This window comes from Eptatretus burgeri, unplaced genomic scaffold (assembly GCF_056783735.1).
Source record: "Eptatretus burgeri isolate ZD-2024b unplaced genomic scaffold, Ebu_testis_v1 Ebu_testis_scaffold_115, whole genome shotgun sequence".
NCBI lineage: Eukaryota > Metazoa > Chordata > Myxini > Myxiniformes > Myxinidae > Eptatretus > Eptatretus burgeri.
Window position 1 is genome coordinate 1 of NW_028222065.1, and position 27,500 is coordinate 27,500.

Sequence of the window (27,500 nt, forward strand, 5' to 3'; positions counted from 1 at the left end):
TCGTGACAGACTTAATTTTGTTTTTTCCTCGAGGGAATTAATTTCTCCCCGGACATTCGTCACTCGGACGCAGAGTTTTGGCGAAGCAGCTCGAGACAAGTCACGACACCAGCTTTAACGTCCACCCATGGGATCTTGAACGTCCGTTTGTCAGGGAACGGAAGTACCCTGGAATGTGGGTCTCATATCCCATGGATGACGTGAAACACTCATGATGAACGACAAAGCTGACATTATAATAATATAAATCGTTTAATGATTCGATCCGAGACGAGTCAGGAGGTGCGATCTCATCTTGTGAGCCGCGCAAAGCCATTTACTAACTCTATAGATTGCATATGATACATCGTGATGAGGAATTGTATGTAATATATAAATGACGCCCGACGTGTGAATTCCACGTTCGTTCGACGTGCACACTCAAGGTGAAGCACACTGAGAGATTATTAGCCAGTGTGACATTTTCCAACGGGTGACCTCACGCAGGTTGTAATGAACGATCACTGGTTATCGGAGGCCGGTGAACTTGACAATGACTGACTCCTGCATGCAATGATCCGTCTCGTCGATTCCGTTCGCCTGAATGTCTGGATGAACGAACATTGCCACCTCGTGGTCCTTAAAAGAAGAACATACGAGTTTACAAATCTTGCGAGTGCGCCGACAAGGACCGGAATTCAAAGTATTTCGTCACGTGACCTGGACGTAGCCAATAGCGAGACACGTATTCGAGGCTCCTCCTTCATGGCGAGAAAACAGTATATTCACGAAATAACGAAACTTTAAAAAGGTTAACCTTGCAATAGTTACGTGAACTTTTCGAAACTTTAAAGCAAATGTCAGAATACATATATTTAAATGTTAATTAAAGTCGTTCTCAACAGGTACCCTTAATGTGAGGATGCCTCGAGATGGTCAGTATTTAAGACAATCCGGACACCATATTTAGAATAATAAGCAACAGGTTCCGTGAGTGGAAGTTGCTGTGATCCACTTCATTACCATGTCTTTGGAATGGGGTGTCCCCTGTTGTCCACGTGGATCAACAATCCCACAGACCCTGTGCCTGCTGGGGACAAGGGGTTTGGTACCGGGAAGAGGGAGAAAAGAGGGGGTTTGGCACCCAGGAAGAGGGATAAAAAGGGGGATTTGTACCCGGGAAAAGGGGTTTTATACCGGGGAAAAGGGGGGGAAAGGGGGTTTGCTACCCGGGAAAAAGAGGGTTTGGTACCCAGGGAAAAGGGGGTTTGTTACCCGAGAAAAAGGGGATTACGTACCCAGTAAAAGGGGGGAAATGGGGGTTTGGTACCTGGGAAAATTGAGTTTGGTACCCAGGGAAAGGGGGAAAAGGGGGGTTTTGCAACCGAAAAAGGGGTTTTTACCCGGGGGAAGGGGAAAAAAGGGGGTTTTGTACCGGGAAAAGGGCAAAAAGGGGATTTTGTACCCGGGAAAAGTGGGTTTTGTACCCGGGAAAAGGGCGTGTTTGTACCCGGGAAAGGGGGAAAAGGGGGTTTTGTACCCGGGAAAAGGGGGAAAAGGGGTTTTATACATCGGTAAAGGGGGAAAAAGGGGTTTTGTACTCAGGAAAAGGGGGTGAGTACCGGGAAAAGGGGGAAAGGGGGTTTGCTACCCGGGAAAAAGAGGGTTTGGTACCCGGGGAAAAGGGGGTTTGCTACCCGAGAAAAAGGGGATTACATACCCGGGAAAAGGGGGAAATGGGGGTTTGGTACCCGTCAAAATTGGGTTTGTTACCCAGGGAAAGGGGAAAAGGGGGTTTTGTACCCGGGAAAAGGGAAAAAGGGGGTTTTACCCGGGGGAAGGGGAAAAAGGGGTTTTGTAACCGGGAAAAGGGCAAAAAAGGGGGTTTTATCCCGGGAAAAGTGGGTTTTGTACCCGGGAAAAGGGTTTTGTACCCGGGAAAAGGGGGGGAAAGGGGGGTTTTGTACCCGGGAAAGGGGGAAAAAGGGGTTTTGTACCCGGGAAAATGGGGGAAAAGGGTGTTTTATACCCAGGGAAAGGGGGAAAAAGGGGATTTTGTACCTGGGAAAAAGGGGAAAAGGGGTTTTGCACCCGGGAAAAGGGGTTTTGTACCCGGGAAAAGGGGAAAGGGGGTTGTGTACCCGGGAAAGGAGGAAAAAGGGGGTTTTGTACCCGGGAAAATGGGGGAAAAGGGTGTTTTGTACCCAGGAAAGGGGGAAAAAGGGATTTTGTACTTGGGAAAAGGGGGAAAAGGGGGTTTTGTACCCGGAAAAAGATTGAAAAGGGCGATTTGTACCTGGGAAAAGTGGGAAAAAGGGGTGTTGTATCCCGGAAAAGGGGGAAAAGGGCGGCTTCAGACCGGGGAAAAGGGGGAAAATGGGGTTTTGTACCCGGGAAAAGGGCGAAAAAGGGGGTTTTGTACCCAGAAAAAGGGTTTTTTTTTACCCAGGAATAGGGGAAAAAGGGGTTTTGTACCCGGGAAAATGGGGAAAAGGTGGTTTTGTACATGGCAAAACGGGGAAAAGGATTTTGTAGCTGGGAAAAGGAGAAAAAGGGGTTTTGTACCCGGGAAAAGGGTGAAAAGGGGATTTGTACCTGGGAAAAGGGGGAAAAGGGGTTTTGTACCTTGGAAAAGGGTGAAAAGGTGGATTTGTACCCAGGAAAAGGGGGTGTTTTAACCGGGAAAAGGGGGAAAAGGGGGTTTGGAACCAGGAAAAGGGTGAAAGGGGGCTTGGTACCCGGGAAAAGGGGGAAAAGGGTTTTGTACCCGGGAAAAGGGGGTTGTGTACACGGGAAAGAGGGGTTTTGTACCCGGGAAAAGGGGGAAAGGGGGTTTTGTACCCAGGGAAAGGGGGAAAAGGGGATTTTGTACCCAGGAAAAGGGGGAAAAGGGGGTGTTTTACCCGGGAAAACGGGGGAAAAGGTGGCTTGGTACCCAGGAAAAGGGGGAAAAAGGGGTTCTCCCGCATGGAAAAATTAGATATTTTTTCTGGGGGAAAAAGTGGTTCCACCCCTGAAATTTTTTTTTTCCATGTAATGTCCTGCATGACATTAATGTAAAAACACATCTTGCAAACGCTTTCTTGGCTTCAGACCCAATTACTGTCCATCGACAGTGCTTGTTCTCACGTATTCCAACCACGCAGGCTTCATACAAGTGTAAATACTGTATTCTGGTGACTGCTTCATGGACGCCCCAGCTTTATACTTTCCTGTAATTTATGTGGTTGGGTTGGCCTGTTTTGTGGTTCAATTTGAACTGCTTGCAAATGATGCTTGGAACTCAGGTTCAAACCCCATGTATTATATACATGCATTTGTCCATTCTCTACTTATGCTGTAAATCACATTAAAGTACAGTGATGTTCACGAATGTCTTTGTCGTGCATGAGATAAATGAACAAGGTCCATGATGAGCCTTAAATCGATGTGAAAACAGAGAAATGGACACACTCACTCCCTTCATAGCGTTGGCCCTGACCTGACATGTGTGGCATTGTGCGGTGCTTGAGACCCTGAAATGGAAACCGATTTGCAGCAAATGCACACCCATGGCAGTTAACCCCAAGACAGCGACACAATAAGAGTTACAAGGAGTTGATTTTCCCATTCACGAATTTCAAACATTGCAGTCATTCGAAACGTCTCCTCATATATTTTCGGTACATTCTAGCGCTGTTTAACATGTTTTCACTACATCTAACCAACATACATTTTTGGAGATCATGGTCCATTTCGAGGTCCTCCATCCAACCGTCACATCCTCCAGGATGTGATTATCCCCCCTGTGAGTTTTTCCTGTTTCTTTGCATCACAAACCAGCAATAGACCATTACAACCCAGCTGCATGACCAAGTAGAAAGAAGCCAGTCCTTGTTGATTTGATCCAGTGACTCAGACTCAGAGTGAACTCATGCTCTCCAAGGATATCGTTCACCTGCATCAGGCTCAGCAGTTCAGGCTGCTGTGGTGCTGGTGCTCGAGAAGGTGATGCAGAAGCGACGCTGGAAAGCAAGCCGGGTCTCTGATAAATAGGGAGTCGATGAACACACGCGTTTTAAGCACGGAGATGTGAGGGCGAGACCGCGGGAGCTTCATGAAGCGAAGCCACACGAGGAAGAATCAATGCTTTTGATATCTGTGCCATGCGGTGACTCCGCATATTGGCTTGGTGGCATTTGTGGACAAAGATATTTTTCTGCACAAAATACACAACATATTCAAAAACTCACAAGCAGCATGACCTTCGATACATGCAAATGCAGTGCAATATTACATACTCAGTCTTTTTAGACCAATGTGTCGTTGGACTGATAAAACAGCCTCGAGGCATCCCAACCTCACCTCGGAGCTGTTGAGTCTGGGTTTGAATCCTGACCAACCTATAAATGTAATCCTGGTGTTTCACATGCAGGGTGAGGCATAAATGTTTCCACTGCCTTTTTATGGGATGGTTAAGCCGGATGTACCGTCTGCTAGCATTAGCGCATCAGCTGGTGAACGTTGAAGATCCCATTGTGTCCAGCGTAAATAACGGGCGAGTAATTGCTGCATTGAACAAATTCCAAATGACTGCCACCTTCATTCGAACGTCAGGCATGGCCAACCGGTTCGTGACAGACTTAATTTTGTTTTTTCCTCGAGGGAATTAATTTCTCCCCGGACATTCGTCACTCGGACGCAGAGTTTTGGCGAAGCAGCTCGAGACAAGTCACGACACCAGCTTTAACGTCCACCCATGGGATCTTGAACGTCCGTTTGTCAGGGAACGGAAGTACCCTGGAATGTGGGTCTCATATCCCATGGATGACGTGAAACACTCATGATGAACGACAAAGCTGACAATATAATAATATAAATCGTTTAATGATTCGATCCGAGACGAGTCAGGAGGTGCGATCTCATCTTGTGAGCCGCGCAAAGCCATTTACTAACTCTGTTGTGACGGCTGTTGAATTTATACCAGGTGGGGTTGACTCAGCCTGCCATCCTTCTGAGGTCGGCATAATGAGTACCAACCAGCTTGCTGGTATCCTGCGTCGGAGTGGCAAGCCGTCCAGGATTGTGCCCAAATAGCCCAGGAGACTGCTTTGGCAGCACCAACGATCTGCACAGACAAAGATCCCAATGGATTGGATTGGACATCACCTCCTGAAAAAAGTGTCATTCCTTCATGGAGCACAACCCATCCATCCATTCACACGATACCCAAATGGCTCAATCATCCCCAGCAAGCTGGTACTCACTTTGCCAACGTCAGAAAGATGACAGGCTGAGTAAACCCCACCTGGTATTAATTCAACAGCCGAGCAAGATTTGAACTCAGGACCATAGGATCCCAACCATGAAGCCAACACCAGGCATATGGAGCACAAACGAAGCAGCTCAATCAACATCATCACGGCTTCTCATTTCGTTTGAGCAGAAGACCGGGAACACAAAGAGATCCTTCAGTGTGTCACACAAGACGCAGCCAGTTGCCGCACCTTCTGGAGCTCAATGATCATCTGCTGAACCTTGTCCTTGATTTCTCTGAGAACATCCTCTTTGTCTTGTTGGTTTGTTCCAAACAGGTTCTCAAGTTCTGAAACGATAATATCATGAGAGGTTCTCAACATGAGTTCGGCAAGACAGTTTAGTCGTCGACATTGAGCCGTGTCATCAGCCTTCGATCCACACCACCGGCGCATACTACTGGCACATATTACTGGAGCACGATCCAAGCCGAAGATTTCAAAGACGAGTACGACCGATTACCTGTGAGATTCTCCTCAATGAAGTCCATCCTTCTGGACACCATTTCTTGCAGTCTTTCTATCCCCTCAACAAGGTTCTGCTGACAGATGAGTTGTTCAATCTGAAGACGTTTACGCTTCTCTTCTGAGATCCTGCAATTCTGCCAAGAACTTCCTTTGACACTCAAAAACTTCGATTTCTTCTGACTCTTTTGGACCGACCCGTCCGGTCTGTTTGGTCGTCTCTCGGGACCTGACCGGTTGGTGCTGCATGATAGAATGGACCGTTCCACCCGAGTTCCTGATAATGAAACACCTCGCACGGAACACAGAGTGTCCCTTCCACAAGATTCCTGCGAACACACCGTGCAACGTTAATTGAAAACACACCAATCGAGTACGAGCGATCAAAACACACCAATAAGAGGCTCACTTGGAGGGATTGGAGAATAATCCGAAGTCAGTGCTGCCGACTCGTTTTTGGTTTTGTTGCGTAGATTCACGTAACAATCGGATATATTTTATGGAATAGATATGTACGCCCACATGTACTTTTATAGGACGTACTTTATAGACGTACTCACATTCTAATTTTATGTACTTTGTAGATGTACCTGGTTGAAAAAAGAGAATGTGTAATACTGGCTACCAGGTGGTGTTTGTGGCCAAGGTCGGCACTTTGGCCTATGTTGACCTCAGAATTAATGGGTGGTTGAATTCAATGATGTGATTTCCAAATGCTCTTCAAATTTCAAGTCATTGTTCTCCTCCTCTTCCCCTTATAAGGAGTGAGGTCCGATGTCCACGATACTCCTCCACCTGCTTCTGTCCTCAGCCAACCACCTCTACCTGACTGATACCCTTCCTCAAACAATCCTCCCATCTCAACCACAGTCTACTTCTTTTCCTCTCCTACCTTACTCTCTCATCCAATGCGCTCTCTTTCCCCATCCACCCCGAGGGGTCCAGCCTATCTCAGCCGGCATTTCACCAACCTCCCCGTCAAGCTCACCTGCACACCAATCTCCTCCATCAGTTCATACCCACATCACTTCTGCCCGATCCACATCACCTCAGTCTTCTCCAAACTCATCTTCAGCCCATGTTTCCCAACTGCCTTCTACCACTACCCCAGTACTTCCAGCATCTCCCGCCCACTCTCAACTACAACGGTCTGATCATCCGCACACAACATCTTCCTCATGCTACTCCTCAAGCTCACCATCCTGCTTACCAGCTCCATCATCTCGATAAACACGAGTGCGCTGAGAGAGCTTCCCTGACTCAAGCCGATGTTCACGCTGAACTCCTCAGACATCCCAGGACCAACCGAGACTCGATGCTTCATTCCCTTCCACCAACGTCAATTCTGCTTCCGGCACTCCCATGCATCTCAGTTTCGCCATCACCATCTCTCTCGGGACAACGTCGTACGCCTTCTCCAGGTTTACAAATCCCAACGCCATCTCACCTTACACCTCCATCCTCTTCTCCACCAGCTGTCTCAGCATCAACATCCCATCCGTCATCCCACTACCCTTTATAAACCCCTGCTGCTCTTCTCCGATCTCCATCTCCACACTCTTCCTCATCCTCCCGTCCAGAATCCTCTCCAGCACCTTCGTTACACGACTGAGGAGCGGAATGCCGCTGTGACTTCGAGTCACTAAATCGGATGAAAATTGAGGATTTTAGAATTTGCACCTGAGATGTTGACTTTTTGGCCTCTGTTGACCTTTTGGCCGGTGTTGACATCAAAAATAATCGTTGTTTGAAGTCAGTGAGCTGATGTGCAAATCCTCTTCGAATTTCAACTCGATCGGATGAAAATTGATTTTAAACAATTCGACAAAGTTGTTCACCTGTGGCCTATGTTGTCCTTTTGAACTCAAAATGAATAGGCTTCTTGCTTATGACCAACTCTACCGTTTTGTGAAGTTTCGTGAAGATCGGTTGGAAAATGTGACCAGTAGGCGATTGTTTAAAAAAAAAAACAGACAAACAGACAGAACAGCACACACTGTGTCTTTCTCCCATACTGCTTCTTCTTCTTCCTCCATTACGTTCTGTTTCATTTCCGTGGAGGTCACAAACAGTTCAGGTCGTCCCGATCCCTACTCATGATCTTTTAACCCCTCGTTAACCCTCCCACAATGACCTTCCTTTCCAGGTTATTGTGTTTTCTCCCCTCTCCCTCAACCCACCTTCCATGATCTATTACTTCCATTGTCCTTTGAACACCTTACTTGGACCTGAGCTTGTTCACCTGCCCTGTCTTCCGTCCTTCTCCTCCCCTTACTCCCTCATTCTCTCGGTGCGTTTCCCCACCTTCCACTCTGTTCTGTGTTCTCGCTCCCCCATGACCCTCGACCTTGCATACAAAGCGATCCATGTTGAACTTGCTTCACGGAACCCCAATAACGTGGTCACGGACCCCCTATAACGTGGTCACGGAACCCCTATAACGTGGTCACGGACCCCCTATGACGTGGTCACGGACCCCCTATAACGTGGTTATGGAACCCCTATAACGTGGTCACGGAACCCCTATAACGTGGTCACGGAACCCCTATAACGTGGTCACGGACCCCCTATAACGTGGTCACGGACCCCCCATAACGTGGTCACGGCACATTGTTTTTGAAGTTGACTTGCAGTTTAAAAATAACAATGGACTGGATGACTTTTATGGAGAAGAGACATCCTCACCTTGTGCTTCGAGATCATAGAGGGGACGGAACACTGGGGAAACAGAGATGGGGCGGAACACTGGGGAAACAGAGATGGGGCGGGACACTGGGGAAACAGAGAGGGGCCGGAACACTGGGGAAACAGAGAGGGGGTGGAACACTGGGGAAACAGAGAGGGGGTGGAACACTGGAGAAACAGAGAGGGGGCGGAACACTGGGGAAACAGAGAGGGGGTGGAACACTGGGGAAACAGAGATGGGGCGGGACACTGGGGAAACAGAGAGGGGGCGGAACACTGGGGAAACAGAGAGGGGGCGGAACACTGGGGAAACAGAAAGGGGCCGGAACACTGGGGAAACAGAGAGGGGCGGGAGACTGGGGAAACAGAGAGGGACCGGAACACTGGGGAAACAGAGAGGGGCCAGAACACTGGGGAAACAGAGAGGGGGCGGAACACTGGGGAAACAGAGATGGGGCGGGACACTGGGGAAACAGAGAGGGGCCGGAACACTGGGGAAACAGAGAGGGGGCGGGACACTGGGGAAACAGAGATGGGGTGGAACATTGGGGAAACAGAAAGGGGGCGGGACACTGGGGAAACAGAGAGGAGGCGGGACACTGGGGAAACAGAGAGGGGGCGGGACACTGGGGAAACAGAGAGGAGGCGGGACACTGGGGAAACAGAGAGGAGGCGGGACACTGGGGAAACAGAGATGGGGTGGAACATTGGGGAAACAGAGATGGGGTGGAACATTGGGGAAACAGAAAGGGGGCGGAACACTGGGGAAACAGAGAGGGGGCGGAACATTGGGGAAACAGATAGGGGTGGAACACTGGGGAAACAGATAGGGGCGGAACACTGGGGAAACAGAGAGGGGGCGGAACACTGGGGAAACAGATAGGGGTGGAACACTGAGGAAACAGATAGGGGCGGAACACTGGGGAAACAGATAGGGGCGGAACACTGGGGAAACAGAGAGGGGGCGGAACATTGGGGAAACAGATGGGGGTGGAACATTGGGGAAACAGATCGGGGTGGAACACTGAGGAAACAGATAGGGGCGGAACACTGGGGAAACAGAGAGGGGGCGGAACACTGGGGAAACAGATAGGGGTGGAACACTGAGGAAACAGATAGGGGCGGAACACTGGGGAAACAGAGAGGGGGCGGAACATTGGGGAAACAGATGGGGGTGGAACATTGGGGAAACAGATAGGGGTGGAACACTGAGGAAACAGATAGGGGCGGAACACTGGGGAAACAGAGAGGGGGCGGAACATTGGGGAAACAGAGGGGGGGTGGGACACTGGGGAAACAGAGAGGGGGCGGAACACTGGGGAAACGCAGAGGGGGGCGGAACACTGGGGAAACAGAGAGGGGGCGGGAGAAGGGGTGGGACACTGGGGAAACAGAGATGGGGCGGAATACTGGGGACACAGAGAGAAGGCGGAACCTTGGGGAAACAGAGAGGGGGCGGAACAGTGGGGAAACAGATAGGGGCGGAACACTGATGAAACAGATAGGCGCGGAACACTGGGGAAACAGAGAGGGGGCGGAACATTGGGGAAACAGAGATGGGGTGGGACACTGGGGAAACAGATAGGGGGCGGAACACTGGGGAAACAGAGAGAAGGCGGAACACTGGGGAAACAGATAGGGGCGGGACACTAGAGAAACCGAGAGGGGGCGGAACATTGGGGAAACAGAGAGGGGGCGGAACATTGGGGAAACAGAGAGGGTGCGGAACAATGGGGAAACAGAGAGGGGCGGAACACTGGAGAAACAGAGAGAGGGCGGAAGACTGGGGAAACAGAGAGGGAGCGGGATGCCATCCATAAAATCCTCCTTAAACAAATAAAAATTGTACTTTCTCTTGGTTTCCAAAACGAACCTTATTGTGGGGAATGTGTTGGGCTGCTCCTTGGTATATTGCTATTGTATGAACATCATCATGGAACCAAGAATAGTTGCCACCCATGCAAAACGGCTGCACCGAGAGTTCTTCACGTTCTTCTTCTGCACGTTCTTCAGGAGGTGAACCCGTTTGTTTGTGGTAGCAATGTTCCTTTTGCATCAGCTTGATCTGGCACTGTGTTCCGCACGGTATGTCCGATTCACCGAAACCTCCAACAGCTGAACCATTGGGCACCTCGAGCGGTTTAGGATTCCAGGTGGAAGGACATAATTTCCAACGGGATGACCACAGCTTTAAATCAGGATGGTTTTGAGTACTTTGAAGGGCAATGGGACAAAAGAAATAAATAAATTACATTAAAATAATGTACAACAACACAATTTAAAAATGATTAAACCACATGACGAACAGGTTTTATGAACATGGAAAAGGTAGTTTTGCAAGAAGAGTCAACATGAAATAATAATTTAAAAAATTAATAACGAACAAACAAATTTCGAGTATATTTTAGATCCGATTACCATCGACTGAACATTACAACTCTCACAACCGGTCTATTTCCTCCAAGCCCACTATGCTCTTCGAAGTGTTTGTGGTATCAAAAGGTGAGCTCATGTATACATCACGGCTGAAATAGTGACGTCACAAAGGTGCAGAAACCCACCCACCGGGCAACATGCAGGGGGAGTTGCAATTTGCACAGGGCATCCTGCACGTGTAACAACTCAATGAGCAGGTGTTGCACGGCGGCACGACCTGCGACTCGTCGACTGCGGTGACCCTGACCGAGGCAGCTCATCCCGGTGAGACTGCCTTTCCAAAGCCAGTCGGAATCCACGGCACACCTGGAGCTCCGACGCTCTCCTGAAATCGACAAAAAGCAGGACGTGTCAAAATCGTCTAGGACGCGTGTTCATGACGTCACAAAAGGGCAAATGAAACGTCACAATTCAGATCTCAACGGCAAAACCCAGGGCTCACCCTGCGGGCGCCGACAGTTGTGGCAGAAGAACTTGTCAGGAATGTTCTCATGAGATAATTTCATGCACTCGCAGTGTTGCCACGTGAAGCATGAATTGCACTGCTTTGTGGGAAGGGAACGGGGAAAGGACGACAGAGTGGAAGTCATTTCACATTCCGATTTTTAACATCGACAGGTACAGACATAGGCATCTGTTTCCTCCATACATACAGACATAGGCATCTGTTTCCTCCATACATACAGACATAGGCACCTGTTTTTCCAACCAATTTCCTCCATAAAGTATGCACAATTACAATGCGTGTACGTCTATAAAGTACGTACAACTGGAGAGTTCATCAAACACCTTACCCCATACAGTCTTGAGACAAAGGGCATGGGAAGGGTCTTTGACACTCTTGGGTTGCGTTTCCGAGTTCGATCTGTATCATCTTTGTTCGTAGTCACCGTAAGGAGCCGAACAGTAAAATGTAACAGTCTGGAGTTGAACCTCTGCCAACTCCGCACTCGGAGCGTACCGCACATTTGATTGGTCGAGATGGGGAAAGTTTTGTCCAAGTACTCCGAAAGTGGAGGTTTTTGGAAATGCGGACGAGGCCATTCGTGTTCTACAGTTTTCAAATATATAGTTCAATCGAAGAATAATAGAGGTTTTAAAGGCTTTAGGAAAAAAAAAACAAATCCACCATTGAATCGGAAGTTTCACGCCGTTGATGCACCGTCTTTTACACCAACTTGTCTAACACGTCACGCTCGTTCTTCGTGCCTGTTTGTGTCCTTTATGACGAACCTAAGAACAGTACGTTTCCTGGTTGGAATGATCTTCAATGTTATTTGACTGCCAGACAGGCAGACAGACTGAATCAATCACATGACTCCTCTGTGTGCTCACGCGATTGGGACGGATTCCGTAGAATTTCCCAAACTCAGAGTGAACCAAGAAAAAGAGCAATCAGATATTGCAGACCCTCACCAGGACTTGTTTTGTGTGATGTTTGTGTACTGGTGTGTTTCCTAATTAATAAGAGACATAACCAGAACTGCCACTTTATAACTGCTGGCAGTGATGACCGGGTACCAAGACGTCCTGCTTTGATTGGACACCTGACCCTGACCAACGTTTAGGGCCAACGTGTGGCCCTAAATGGAGTTCTCTCATCCCATCTTCCAGTCCAGGCTGGAGTTCCTCAATCCAGTGTTCTGGGCCCAATCCAGTTTTTCTGGTTTTCATCAATGATCTCTCCGACTCTCTGGAAAATCCTCCTTATCTCTTTGCTGATTACTCCACCCTCTGCCGCACCATCTGTCATCCCTCAGATCGGCAAGCAGCAGCTTCTTCGCTCTCTACAGATCTGAATAAAATCACAAACTGGTCCAACATGTGGAACATGTCTTTGAATCCTGACAAATCTCACAATCTCACTATGTCTCTCCAAAAGGACTGTTTGGAAAACCGAACCACCCCCTATCGAATTTCTCAACAATCTTCTGGAAGAAGTAATTTCATTCAAGCTTCTGGGTCTCACGATCTGCCATGATCTTTCTTGGGAAAGCCACATTTCAAACCTGCCCTCCAAAGCCAGTCGCCGACTGGGAATCCTCCATCGCACAAAGTTCTTCCTTGGCTCACCTGAGCTGACCACTTACAAAGCTTTCATCCGCAGCGTGATGGAGTACTGCTCGCCCCTCTGGGCTGGTGCTCCCCCCTCTCACCTTTCTTGGCTTCACGCTGTGGAAACCAAGGCATTTAGGATCATTGGCATCTCCCATGGTGAGGATCAGTCTTTGGGCCTCTCACTCTGTAACTGCAGGCAGGTCTTTCTGTCTTCTTCTTTCTCCTCTCCAGTGTCTCACCCCCCCCCCCCCACTGCTGTGTCTGCGATAGGTCACCTCCATATTCCCGCAGGGTGCTCAAGGTCCGCCAGCAACCCCTTCTGGAAAAACTACTAAAATTACTAATCACTGCTCTCCTTCACTCTTTCATTCCTCTTTTTTCCCGTCTTTGGAATAAACTCGCACACTCTCTTCAATCCCATTCTTCCGTCCAGATCTTCAAAACAGCTGTTCACCACCACATCTTATCTCACCGTGAAGGAGGAATTCTGTGCCACGCTCGAGTCTGTGGTTGATCAGTGCCCCAGGCGAGATACTCTTCTGGTCTTGGGGGATTTCAATGCATCGACTGGAACTGATCGGAATGGTTATGAGACGTGTGTTGGTCCTCATGATGGGTCTGGAACTGTGAACCTGAATAACACGAAGTTCCTTCATTTTCCAATAAGTCATGGATTTCGGGTGGCCGGTTTATGGTTTCAGCACCCACAAGCTCATCGCTCGACTTGGTATTCCAACGCTGGTGGTGTGGCAAAGGAGATTGACAATGTCCTCGTTGATGGTCGCTGGAGGATGATCCAAAACTGCAGAGTCCACCGGAGTGCTCAGTTCCTCAATACTGACCACAGGCTTGTTGTAGCAACTCTGAAGTTGCACCTTCAATCCGGGAGAATGGTACCATCCCAGCCGGGAATGGTACCATCCGGGAGAATGGTACTGGATGTTGGCAAGCTCAAGGATGAGAGGGTCGCCGAAGAGTTTGCAAACAGGCTGAGTGGAGATTTGGAGGGTCTGGGTGCTTTGTTGGATCCGAAGTGGAGATGTGGAGTGCCTTCAAGACCACCGTTCTTGATGTTTCCGGGAGATGTCTTGAAACTCACCGGAGGGAGAAGAAGAATTTTGTCTCTCAAGGGGCAGTGGATACTATTGATCAGAGTCGCAGGGGGACAGATAAACAAACGGAAGTGATCAACATACTTGTCAATTACTTACCCTGTCAGTGAATCAATTACTTACCCTGCGTTGCAGTACACACATGGGGTAATTGGAATGTGAGTACGTCTACAAAGTATGTACTATTAGGAATGTACGTCTATGAAGTACGTACAATTAGAATGTGAGCATGTCTCTAAAGGATGTACTATGAAGTATGTGAGTACGTCGATAAAGTACGTGCTATTAGGAATGTATTTTTATTTCCTATAAAGTACGTACTACTAGAACGTGCATCCGTCTATAAAATGCATGTTTTATAACGGGAGGTCGTCCGTCTCAGTGATCTGGTCCGAGTCCCGGCGGGCCTGATGTGGCCGCGACGCTCGACTGATTCAGCGGCCCCGAGCCGGATCATGTGTGTCAATCGCCACGATCCCATCATGCTCGTGGGACCACCGAGCCAGTGGAGACACCGCACAAACACCGCACAAGACAAGTCCTGGTGAGGGTGTGCGACCTCTGATTGGTCTTTGTCGTACATTGCTGTTTGATGTTCCAGAAACGTCCTTTAAATATCTGTATGATTCGACAAGAGTTTGTAAAATGTTTTCTGTTTGCACAACGAGGGGAAAATAACGACAGGAATTCGATAAATAGCGAAAGGAAGATAAACTAGAGATGGGTATGGATGGGGGAGGGTTGTGTTGTCATGGTAACACAGCGTGAGTACCGCGAAAGCACGTTCTATGTTTTGCGTTGTGATGAAAACCTGAATCATGAATCCAAACTCCTCATTGATTCCACACGGACAGAGGACAACCTCACTGTCCTCAGCACCACTCACTGCTCCATCATCCTCCAGGTTTTCAGAATGAAGGACCTTCATCATTTCGATGTCCTCGGTATCGGTTGAGTCACCATGCCGATTGTCTAATGTACGGAGATACGACAGGCCGTGGAACAATGATGCTTTCGACCTCTTCGTGCATAGAAGAAAATAACATTTTGACAATGAAATAACAGCTTAATCCAACCATGGTGTGCTCGATCTCGAAACCCCTCAAGAGCTTATACTTTTCAAGGAAGAACAACAACAAACAGCACAATGAGTAACCTCGTATGTACCGGATGTAAGTCGTGCTCAACAATACAGGCTCCCAAGGGGCTGTGGAGGACATCTTGTGAACATTCCGTCCACATTTGAAGGATTTCTCAATGATCCAGCTTGAGCTTTATCCATAGTTTTCCCCCTTTATAATCATCTCTTCTTCTGTTCACTTCCTTCACCACCTGCTCATGTTTCTCAATAAACAAATTCATTACCCCCTGCGTGTGTGCCGCAAAGTGGGGGACAGCAATTGGGACACTCTGTCTGTTTGTCCATCAGTCCTTCACTCTGTCTGTGTATCTGTCAGTCTTTCACTCTGTCTGTATGTCTGTCAGTCTTTCACTGTCTGTGTATCTGTCAGTCTTCCACTCTGTCTGTATGTCCATCAGTCCTTCAATCTGTCTGTGTATCTGTCAGTCTTTCACTCTGTCTGTGTGTCTGTCAGTCTTTCACTCTGTCTGTATGTCTGTCAGTCTTTCACTCTGTGTGTCTGTCCATCTTTCACTCTGTCTGTGTGTCTGTCAGTCTTTCACTCTGTCTGTATGTCTGTCAGTCCTTCACTCTGTCTGTATGTTGGTCAGTCTTTCACTCTGTCTGCATGTCTGTCAGTCTTTCACAATTTCGGTGTATCTGTCAGTCTTTCACTCTGTAATGCAACCCAAATTTGGTAGCATTCTGACTGGTGGGTCTGGAGAAGAATATTTTTTGAAGGAATTTACGCGACCGCCATTTTGACAAAATTCCGGTGATGTGATCAGCATGACGTCAGCAATTTAACTGTCCTAATGTTGTAACCCAAATTTGGTGGCATTCTGACCTTTGGGACTGGTGAAGAAGATTTTTGAAGGAATTTTTTCCCGAAAATTGACTCATTCGGCCATTTTGACACACTTCCGGTCACATGATTGGCATGACCTCCACAATTTAACATCCCCACCCCGTCTTAACGTTCTAACCCAAATTTGGTAGTATTCTGACTGGTGGGTCGGGAGAAGAATATTTTTTGAAGGAATTTACCAAGTCCGCCATTTTCACCGACTTTAAGTCACGTGACCAGAACGAGCATTGCAATCCCCAGTTCGCAGTCAGGAGAGGAACGTTGTCGCCAGATTTCAGCCGGATTGACCCCGCTGTTTGGCCGGAGAAGTCGAGATCGGAGACGGACGGACGGACGGTGCGTGATTACAAAACCTTATCTGGAATTCCAATTCCAGGTCAGGTAAAAATTATCTCACTGATCTCTACGCGTGCCTGATTGGGACGAATTGGGAGACAAAGTACTGTTGAACTACACATTCGTTTTGCCGTTCCGATTCGTGTTCAAAATACAACATTCAAATGAAGTAAAGTTGTTCCTCAATCACAAACTGATGCTTGGAGACAGACAGACAAACTGAACCAATTGCTTCACCCCGCTGATCGCTTCACACGTGCGAGCTCATGATTTCCAAAATGTTCGGTCGAGCAGTTTAAATGATAATTTATTCAACATGAGATCCGCAGTTGACAAGGTTTCAACACCGGTACAAGCCAACACAAACTAGAAAAACGAGAAGGGTACTCGGTGGAGCGCAAACCTCCGCCACACAATGCCTGATCCACGAGAACATATTGGGCCCAACATATTTTTTAAATATCATGATATTCAAAATGCAAGTGTTACCCTGAATGATGCAAGTGTTACCCTAAATGATGCAAGCGTTACCCTGAATGATGCAAGCGTCACCCTGAATGATGCAAGCGTTACCCTGAATGATGCAAGTGTTACCCTGAATGATGCAAGCGTTACCCTGAATGATGCAAGTGTTACCCTGAATGATGCAAGCGTTACCCTGAATGATGCAAGCATTACCCTGAATGATGCAAGCGTTACCCTGAATGATGCAAGTGTTACCCTGAATGATGCAAGCGTTACCCTGAATGATGCAAGCGTTACCCTGAATGATGGAAGCGTTACCCTGAATGATGCAAGCGTTACCCTGAATGATGGAAGCGTTACCCTAAATGATGCAAGCGTTACCCTGAATGATGCAAGTGTTACCCTAAATGATGCAAGCGTTACCCTGAATGATGCAAGCATTACCCTGAATGATGCAAGCGTTACCCTGAATGATGCAAGCGTTACCCTGAATGATGCAAGCGTTACCCTGAATGATGGAAGCGTTACCCTGAATGATGCAACTGTTACCCTGAATGATGCAAGTGTTACCCTGAATGATGCAAGCATTACCCTGAATGATGCAAGTGTTAGCCTGAATGATCCAGTGTTACCCTGAATGATCCAGTGTTACCCTGAATGATCCAGTGTTACCCTGAATGATGCAAGCGTTACCCTGAATGATGCAAGCATTACCCTGAATGATGCAAGTGTTAGCCTGAATGATCCAGTGTTACCCTGAATGATCCAGTGTTAGCCTGAATGATCCAGTGTTACCCTGAATGATCCAGTGTTACCCTGAATGATGCAAGTGTTACCCTGAATGATGTAAGTGTTTCCCTGAATGATCCAGTGTTAGCCTGAATGATCCAGTGTTACCCTGAATGATGCAAGTGTTACCCTGAATGATCCAGGGTCAGCCTGAATGATCCAGTGTTACCCTGAATGATGCAAGTGTTACCCTGAATGATCCAGTGTTAGCCTGAATGATCCAGTGTTACCCTGAATGATCCAGTGTTACCCTGAATGATCCAGTGTTACCCTGAATGATCCAGTGTTACCCTGAATGATGCAAGTGTTACCCTGAATGATGCAAGTGTTACCCTGAATGATGTAAGTGTTACCCTGAATGATCCAGTGTTAGCCTGAATGATCCAGTGTTACCCTGAATGATCCAGTGTTAGCCTGAATGATCCAGTGTTACCCTGAATGATGCAAGTGTTACCATGAATGATCCAGTGTTAGCCTGAATGATGCAAGTGTTACCCTGAATGATCCAGTGTCAGCCTGAATGATCCAGTGTTACCCTGAATGATGCAAGTGTGAGCCTGAATGATCCAGTGTTACCCTGAATGATCCAGTGTTAGCCTGAATGATCCAGTGTTACCCTGAATGATGCAAGTGTTACCCTGAATGATCCAGTGTCAGCCTGAATGATCCAGTGTTACCCTGAATGATGCAAGTGTGAGCCTGAATGATCCAGTGTTACCTTGAATGATCCAGTGTTAGCCTGAATGATCCAGTGTTACCCTGAATGATCCAGTGTTAGCCTGAATGATCCAGTGTTACCCTGAATGATCCAGTGTTATCCTGAACGATTCAGTGTTAGCCTGAATGATCCAGTGTTACCCTGAATGATCCTTGGCTCTGGAGTCACTTCCTCGCCATTCTTCATGGCGTCCGAACCTAAAAGAGAACATCAAAGTCGGTTGTTAAGTGAAATAGATTCAAACATTTTCATTTTAATTAATCAAACAATCAATGCAAGTAACTTCAAGTTAACATCGACTAACCACAGAGTAAACCGCTCCACCAAGCCTCGCCAGCTGTGCAAACATTGCTCCGATCTATCTACCGGCCCACCCGATCGTTTTTGAACGCTCCACACCCCTGGCCACGTACCGCCATGTTGGATTTCAAAGCGAGATGTTTGATGTGGACCGGAGACACCTTCCTTAATCTGTTCTTGATCCTCCTGCCGGTTGTTACCACATCCAGCATGGATCTTGATCTCTGGTTCGCTGCAGGATTCACTCTTCACCAAATCTCTTAAACCCTACATCACGTGATGCATATGTGGTGGGTACATCACGTGATGCATATGTAGTGGGTACATCACGTGATGCATATGTAGTGGGTACATCACGTGATGCATATGTAGTGGGTACATCTTGGCTTTCAAGTCACTAAAAAGAATCACCGTATTGTTCTTCACATAAAACAGGGCAGCCATTTAAATGGTGGAGTCTGAGAACAGCTCACACTACTGTGACATGGAGAGGTCCAATCCCATCTAGTGTCCACTTGTTGCCTCCTAAGAGTGCACTGACACCTCTTATTTATATTTGCGAAGGAAATTTTCCATCTCGTCTCCATTGTCAAACGGGAAATACATGATGCAACTGAAGCACTTCCAAAATGGCACACACACGTTAACACACAGGTAAACAATGCACTTGGTAATATAACAAGTTGCCAACAGGTGGTTTAGTGAGCTTTATTTTTTTTTTAAACACCCAAAAACCTCCCAAAAAACCCCCATATCGAAAGAATTAAATAATTCTGGCTGCCAGACCATGTATCCGATCAAGTTGAAATTTAAAACATTTTCAAGTATTCCACTCAGAAATCCTAAAATGTCCCGGACAATCTTATTGGCACCTTTTAGAAGTTGTTAGAAATCATGAGATTTCAAGCAGGTGATTCTCTTTTACTTTGGAAGTGAACTCACCTGTGGTGAGCTGCAGGTACCTGCAATATAAAAATCTTTCATTCAACCAGTTTGAGAAGATAAAAGGAGTCATTCTGCTGTTTTGAGTCACTGTGTGTTCCACAATGAGCACGGAGAAAAGAAAGAAAACCAGAGAATTGTCGGAGGAGGTCAGACACGAGATCGTTTCCAAGCATGGACAATCTCAAGGTTACAAGTCTATCTCCAGAGACCTTGATGTTCCTGCGTCCACCGTACACAATGCTATCAGGAAGTTGAAGGCCCGTGGCATTGCAGCCAACCTCCCTGGACTTGGCCTCAAGAGAAAACTTGATCGAAGATTGCAGAGAAAGCAGAGAGAGAGAGAGAGAGAGAGAGAGAGAGAGAGAGAGAGAGAGAGAGAGAGAGAGAGAGAGAGAGAGAGAGAGAGAGAGAGAGAGAGAGAGAGAGAGAGAGAGAGAGAGAGAGAGAGAGAGAGAGAGAGAGAGAGAGAGAGAGAGAGAGAGAGAGAGAGAGAGAAAAAAAAAAAAAGCCCGATTGGAGTTTACCCAAAACACACCTGAACAAGCCAAACTCCTTCTGGGAGAATGTCCTGTGGACAGATGAGACCAAATTAGAGCTTTTAGGTAAAGAACATCATCTCTATGTTTACAGAAAACAAAATGAATCCTTCAAAGAAAAGAACACCTTCCCTACAGTCAAACATGGAGGAGGTTCAGTGATGTTTTGGGGTTGCCGTGCTGCCTCTGGTACTGGGTACCTTGAGTGTGTGCGTGGCATCATGAAATCGGGAGATTACCAAGGAGGAATTTTGGAGAACAATGTTCAACCCAGTGTGAGAAAGCTGGGTATCCGTCGAAGGTCATGGGTCGTGCAGCAGGACAATGACCCCAAGCACACTTCACAAATCACCAGGAATGGTTCAAGATAAAACACCGGACTGTTCTGAAGTGAGCAGCAATGAGTCCAGATCTCAATCCCATTGAACACCTGTGGGGAGATCTGAAAACAGAGGTTGGGAATAAAGTACCCTTCAAATCTGGGAGAACTGGAGCGGTTTGTACAAGAAGAGTGGGACATCCTGCCAGGAGAGAGGAGGAGGAATCTCATCCATGGCTCCATGAAGTGCTTCACTGCAGGTATTCTGTCCAAAGGCCGTGACACCAAACATGAAGTTGAGGGTGTTAATAATTTTAACAAGGGAATTTCATTGTATTTCCTGATTTCAACCGATTCTTAGACAAAATTGCGAGTTATTTGAAAAAAGTGCAAGGGTGACAATATTCTTATTATATTAAACCTGCTCACACTCAACCCTGAGCCATTCCAGCAAATGATAACCGGCGGATCACCACAACCGAGCAAACCGACATTTGCAATGAAAAAAATTAATCAATGAACGGTGACGCAGCATACCTGGGCGAGGAGACGATCCGGTATCACTTTCATGCTGATCGACTTCATATCCACAGTGGGTCCATCGCAAAAGCGAAGAATATAAATGCCTAAGAACAATTGTTGTTGAAATCTCCAAAGTTCGCACGTCGAGTTGTTAAGGTGATAAATCACAAATTGTAACACAGCAAATGGTGTTGGGGTAGTACGAACCCCACAAGCGGATCGCTTACCTTCTCTGCACGGTGACATGACCGTCGCTCGATAGTAGCGACGGTCGGTCCATCGAGCCAACACCTCATCGCCCATTTTCCACTGCTTTCGCAGGCAAAAAAGATAAAAACAAAGACAGAATTCTGGTGTGAAGGAAGCAGGTGTGCCGAAGAATACGGTAAACAAGGTACGTGGAATGTGTGAACGCAGAAAATCATGAATACACAGAAAATAGAGGAAATAACTTTTCAAAGCAGAGCGGATCGGGTTTGTAAGGAAGCTTTCAGGTTGAAATCCTGTTAAGTGGTGTCAGAACGTGGAACAGAGTACTCTCAGAACCCAGAAAGTAAAAACAGAGTCCTCTCGGAACCTGTTACATAAAACAGAGTCCTCTTGGAACTTGGAACAGATCATAGGTCTTCTCATGACCCAGAAAGTAAAACAGAGCCCTCTCAGAATCCGGAATGTGGAAGAGTCTTCTCTGGATTCAGACCGCGCAGCAGGGACCTTTTGGGGGCCCAGGACGTGAAACAGAGTACTCTTGGAACTTGAAATGTGAAACAGAGACCTCTCAGAAGCTGGAATGTAAGACAGAGTCCTTTTGGAACCTGGAACGTAAAACAGAGTCATCTTGGAACCAGCAATGTGGAAGATTCTTCTCTGGACACAGAGGGTGGAGGAGGGAACCCTCGGGGCCTGGAACGTGAAACAGAGTACTCTTGGAACCAGCAACGTGGAAGAGTCTTCTCTGGACACAGAGGGTGGAGGAGGGAACTCTCAGGACCTGGAAAGTAAAACAGAGTACTCTTGGAACCAGCAATGTGGAAGAGTCTTCTCTGGACACAGAGGGTGGAGAAGGGAACTCTCAGGACCTGGAAAGTGAAACAGAGTACTCTTGGAACAAGCAATGTGGAAGATTCTTCTCTGGACACAGAGGGTGGAGAAGGGAACTCTCGGGTCTTAGAAATGTAAAACAGAGTCCTCTTGGAACAGGGAACATGGAACACAGTCTGCTCTGGATCCAGAAGGTTGAACAGAAACCTTTCGGAACCAGGAACGTGGAACAGAGTCCTCTCGGAACCAGGACTTGGAACAGTATTTTCGGGACCGACAACATGAGAGTCCTCTGAACATGAAATAGAGAATAGGCTTGGGCTAATGGGAGGTACGAAAGATCATCGGTAGGTGTAGGGGATGATAACGAGATGTAATAGGCTTGAGTTAATGGGAGACACACACGTACACACACACACACACCCACACACACGTACACACACACACGTACACACACACGTACACACACACACACACACATACACACACGTACACACACACACATGTACACACACCCGTACACACACACACACATGTACACTCACACGTACACACACACACGTACACACACACACACACACACATACACACAGGTACATACACACACACAGGTACACACACACACACCCACACCCACACGTACATACACATACATGTACACACACACGTATACACACACAGTCACACACACGTACACACACACACGTACACACACACACACCCACACCCACACGTACATACACATACATGTACACACACACGTATACACACACAGTCACACACACGTACACACACACACACACGTACACACACACACGTGTAAGGAGTCACACATGTACGTGTGCATGTAAGGACCTGAAAGTCCTTGTGGTGTCCATCTTGTTTACCCCGTGTTGCCCCATCCCTCTCCCTCCGTTTGTTTGATCTCGTCACGTGACGTGTGACGTCATCACGTGACGCGGTTAAAAACAAAACCCCCTTTCCCTTCCTTACAACGGATTGGTTGTTGTTGTTGTCTTCAACTTGCCATGTCCGAAAATAGGACGAGAGACAATAGAAGGGACAACGGTTCTTATTTTAAAAACCTTCACCACCAAAACATTCAAAATCAAGTTAGAGTTTTACTTTTAATATAAATATTTTACACGGAATGTTATCCGAATGCCAAATAAGTTCCCTTTTGATCTTCTGGAACCTTCCATGAGCTTCCACTTTGTGTTCACAACGAATTGGGAGCCGTGCGATCACCTCAGCGCCGTCAGCAACGAACACCTTGACACGGAGGGAGCCGTGCGTCTGACACGGCAGGATTATTTGGTTAATTGAGACGACCTGAACATATTACACGGACATGAGGATGTTTTTGGGCACGTCGTGTATCATGAGGAATCACCACAGTGTACCACGTGACGTACGACACCGTTTACCTCAGGCCTGGAAGACGACTCACCATCATGGACGACACGAACACCTCGTCTTCTTTCCTTATTTCTCCGATTTTAAGACCGAACTCCAGTCGTGAGGATGTTCATACGACGCAACAATTCGCCGTCGCGAAATGAAACTCAACCGAGACCGAAGACGCCGTTGCGAACTACACTGACATGGTCGGCACACCGTGCAGTAATTGTTTCTTTTTTTAACCATGAAAATAATAATCGGTGAATTCAGTCTCACGGTGAAACGACATCGTCGACTGAAGTGACGCCGACCTTCACTTCCCTGTGATCAAAAACAGAAGCTGACGGAAAAGTCAATCGCGAGCCCCAACGGCTCAGGTTCTGAGCGGGAAGTGCAACCATTGGATTCGAGCGGTGATGACGTCAAGGCTCGTGCGTGTCTGCGATTGGACGGTTGAGCAGCGTCATCGTGGGCGGGGGAAAACACGCCCTGGGCGAATGTGATTGGTGGATCACGAGGGGGGCGTGGTTAAAGGAATACCGGAAGTTGCTGTGAGATGATTGTGGGAATGAATGGTTCGAGAATGAACTGGTAAACGTTAAACACAACTCAACCTGCTCTTATATCCTCTCACGGGGACACGAGGACACCTGCAACGTCTTGTGTTTCTCAACTTCCGACTGTTCCCAACGCCATGGAGAAAGGAAAGAAGAGTTGCCATAAGGATCGGCTGCTGATGAGGGTAATCGGGGAACCTTGTAACGGTTATACGGTTTAACATGAAGAACATCCCTGCCTGGTGACGTGTGTACCATGTCATGGTGCTGTGGTAAAGCACGGACTTCATTTGAGAAGTTAATCTTCTTCTTTAACGAAGTTTTTGTTCCAAGTCTTTCACGAATCGGCTGGCCAGACCTTACGCTCGACGAAGTAGTTCGGGCAGAAATTTAGAATTTGTTCAGGGTGCCGGCGATAGCTCGCCTCATCTTCGCAGAGGACGGCACGTGATCTTTATGGTTCACCAACTAATGCTGGCACATTGGACGCCCAGCTTAACGTCCATCGGGGTGAAACACACGCTGATGAATCACCCTGCTGGTGAAACACCGGGATGACAGTTTATAGCTGGGTCGGGATTCAAAGCCGGGCGAGGCAGCCGAGAGATGTGTGCGTCCCTCTGCAGGCCATCCATTGAGAAGTTAATAACACTCTTTAAAGTTGTCCATTGTGACGATGATGCATTTTTCGGGAGACTTATCCTTATCTTTTCTGATCCCACAGGATGGAGGCAGCAGTGTTCCCACAAAAACCCCAACCGCATCGCCCAATGCGGATCCTACACCCAAAGGCACCGCATCATCGCCGAACCAGGTCCCTTCAACAACAAAATGTGGTTTTATGAACATGCTGGCAAGGTTCAGGAGATTTCGATGGTTCCAGAGGTTCCAGAAGGTTCCAGAAGAAGGTTCCAGAAGCAGCCAGAATCCTGACACTGAAGCACAGGTGTTGGATGATACTTATCATCAGTTAAGGGCGACAACCAGTACGAGCACACCTGTGATCAGGGAATCGATCGAGGAATCCGCGACGAGTTTGGTCACGTCCCTGAGTTTCACATCTTCGGATCTGAGCAGCAGTGACCAACTTAGTGAAGAAGAAATCTTTTCTGCTAACAGATTTCCTGACGAGTTTGAGGAGGAGACATTAGATGAGGAACCTGCGCCGGTATCGTTGGTACAGGAACCGATGCCGAAGGTGCGAGATCGTCTGATTTACCACATCAAGCTCGGCACGGGAACGTTTGGGAGTGTGTGGAAGGCAAAACACCAACCTTCAGGCAAATACGTACGTAATATATCGACCGATTACCTTCTCTGCCGCACGCGCAGCCGAGAAATAACCCTCAGGTTAACTCCGTCATCTTTCCATCACCTCCGTAAATTTGTTTTCACCCTCAACCTTCGTTCCACCTCTACGCACTCACCTTTGCTGTTTTTACCTGTGACATGTCGTTGGTCCACTGTCTTCAGGAGCTCTGCATTGTTGTTGTTGTTGTTGTTGTTATTGTGGTTCTTGTTGGAGCCGATTTTTGAAATGTGCACTCATTGGTCGGACAGCCGCCCGACCCCGCCCACATTTGTCGCTTGACTCCGCCCACCATGGCACCCAGACAAAACGATATGGCCGCCATCTTGGTTTTCTGGTTGGGCCTACGACATCAGGCCTACAGGGCCTCCACGGATTATACAAAGCCCGTTTATGTTTTTTTTGCGTCGCAGCTTGTGACCACGGTGTGGTCATTCTTGTGAAGATGATGGAGATGTCCATTTTGTTTGTGGAGTTTACCTCTCAGATTTTCTTGTTTTGTTCTTTTTTTTTCATCCAGGTGGCGGTCAAAATTGTGAAAAAGACCCGAAAAGGCGCCCGCCATCGCTACGTAAGTTCTTATTTCCACACGATGTGTTTTATACAGACAAGTGATGGTCGAACCTCGAAAGGAACAGTTTTGTCGTTAAGGTAATGGACTCCCTCGTGGGCCGAGGGTTCAGTCGGTGTGGACTTGCACGGGGTGAGGGACGTGTAACTCGCATGATCGCCTGGGGTGGCCGAGGCGAGAGTCCCGATTCGAGTACACTTGGAGACGACAACTTACAGTTTGACGCCATTTTGTTTCCATCGAGCGCGGCGCACAGAACCTGTACCCATTGACGCCATTTTGTTTCCATCAAGCACGGCACACAGAACTTGTACCCATTGACGCCATTTTGTTTCCATCGAGCGCGGCGCACAGAACCTGTGCCCCATTGACGCCATTTTGTTTCCATCGAGCACGGCGCACAGAACCTGTGCCCATTGACGCCATTTGTTTCCATTGAGCGCGGCGCACAGAACCTGTGCCCATTGACGCCATTTTATTTCCATTGAGCGCGGCGCACAGAATCTGTGCCCATTGTGCGTGAAGCGTAATGTGTCCGTTTTCTCATCAAGTTGTCTTTCTCTGCTCCCAAAAGGGAGATTAAATTATTTAATGATTTTTTTTTAATTCCCCATCGAAGTGGAAGGAAGGTGAAAGAGAGAAATGGAAGCACACCATCACCGCCACATGCGCACACCAACAAGAGAGTGGATAATTCGAAAAAAATAACAATTGTGAATGAAAGAAAGAGAAAGAACTCGAGAAGATTAATTGATTGATTAATTGATCGTGTGCTGTGCCTGAAGGCAGCTGATTGGCTGCTTGGTAAGGGTGATACTAGGTGGTTTGCCATTGCCTTCCCAGCAGTGAGTCAGGGCAGGAATTTGTGAGTTGACGAGGATGCCGGTGATAACTAGCTTCTCTTGACGAAGGATACTGTGGGATCTTTACCATCCACCGACTGATGACAGCAGACGGGATACCCGGCTGAAAGCATGTACGCGTGTAATCCTTCACACGTGCTCAAAGCATGCGTGTACGCGTGTAATCCTTCATTCTTTTCTATTTTCATTAAATATCTCATGAACCATGTCTTGGAACACGACGTCTTGTTAACCAATGTTAACTACAACACATGCACTCATTGAATGGATTGTTAACCAATTACAAAATTATTACAGCACCACGCATACCTGTACGTACACAGAACAACAACCCACCTGGAACAGAAGGAACCCATTGTGCGTGAAGAAGCAAATGATGGACATGGCATCTCCGGGAAATTTTGCAACCATCGTGCTCTGCACGTTTTCTTCTTCGTTTGTCGATTTCTTTGTCCGTTTGTTTGTCTTTCAGTGACCAGGATGTCTCAAAAAGTTGTGGACGGATTCGGATGAAGTTTGTTGGACAGGTCTGGTGTGCGACAAGGACGAACTGATTCGATTTTGGTGAAGATCCGGATCCTGATCCGAGAAATTGTTTATTTTTTCTTAAGTGAGTCTTCAGACAAAAGTTAGAAGCAAACACAGTCGGTTTCCATCTGAAACAAACAACTTTATTTTCCCCAAATTTTTTTCTCCTTCCGACATCTACAGAGAATCGATACATTTTAATACATTCTCTGATCGATTGGTGCATCCGTGGCACAGCATCCTGACATTTTAAAATGAAGGAGCTATCGATGGATACAAAATG

The 27,500-nt window shown here is 47.4% G+C and overlaps 2 protein-coding genes across 20 annotated transcripts in view; one reads left to right on the forward strand and one right to left on the reverse strand.

Annotated features, from left to right (window-relative positions):
- Positions 1–4,443: 4,443 nt before the first annotated feature.
- On the reverse strand, positions 4,444–23,733 carry LOC147007550 (uncharacterized). 16 transcript variants are annotated; one of them, XR_015054125.1, is made up of 12 exons: positions 23,439–23,732; positions 21,175–21,259; positions 20,963–21,051; positions 18,739–18,892; positions 18,466–18,522; positions 14,841–15,001; positions 11,302–11,404; positions 10,989–11,184; positions 10,297–10,636; positions 5,737–6,067; positions 5,226–5,563; positions 4,444–5,086 (listed from the first exon to the last, which is right to left on the reverse strand). XR_015054125.1 is itself a non-coding variant. In XM_085866905.1 (11 exons), exons 1-11 carry the CDS (start codon positions 23,442–23,444, stop codon positions 5,430–5,432), a joined length of 1,653 nt encoding a protein of 550 aa, XP_085723031.1. In that variant the 5' UTR covers positions 23,445–23,732; the 3' UTR covers positions 4,446–5,429. The 16 variants fall into 16 exon arrangements, 15 of the variants coding, with proteins under 15 accessions (XP_085723038.1, XP_085723041.1, XP_085723042.1 ...); XM_085866905.1 differs by having other exon boundaries at positions 4,446–5,563; positions 21,175–21,256; XM_085866902.1 differs by having other exon boundaries at positions 4,446–5,563.
- Positions 23,734–23,920: 187 nt separating this feature from the next.
- LOC147007551 (MAP/microtubule affinity-regulating kinase 3-like) overlaps positions 23,921–27,500 on the forward strand; it is a 17,833-nt gene continuing 14,253 nt past the window's right edge. The window contains exons 1-3 of one of the 4 annotated variants that reach the window (XM_085866922.1): positions 23,921–24,131; positions 24,671–25,234; positions 25,776–25,826. In XM_085866922.1, coding sequence (XP_085723048.1) covers positions 24,084–24,131; positions 24,671–25,234; positions 25,776–25,826 — 663 coding nt within the window. In that variant the 5' untranslated portion in view covers positions 23,921–24,083. The remainder of the gene's footprint in view (positions 24,132–24,670; positions 25,235–25,775; positions 25,827–27,500) is intronic. The other 3 variants (XM_085866921.1, XM_085866919.1, XM_085866920.1) reach the window with 3 other exon arrangements.

Coding starts and splice junctions, on each gene's coding strand:
- LOC147007550 (XM_085866902.1), bottom strand. Junction 11,405..14,840: donor AGTTTGGATTCATGATTCAG/GTTTTCATCACA, acceptor CTTCCCACAAAG/CAGTGCAATTCATGCTTCAC. Junction 10,637..10,988: donor CTCCCCCTGCATGTTGCCCG/GTGGGTGGGTTT, acceptor TGCCCTTCAAAG/TACTCAAAACCATCCTGATT.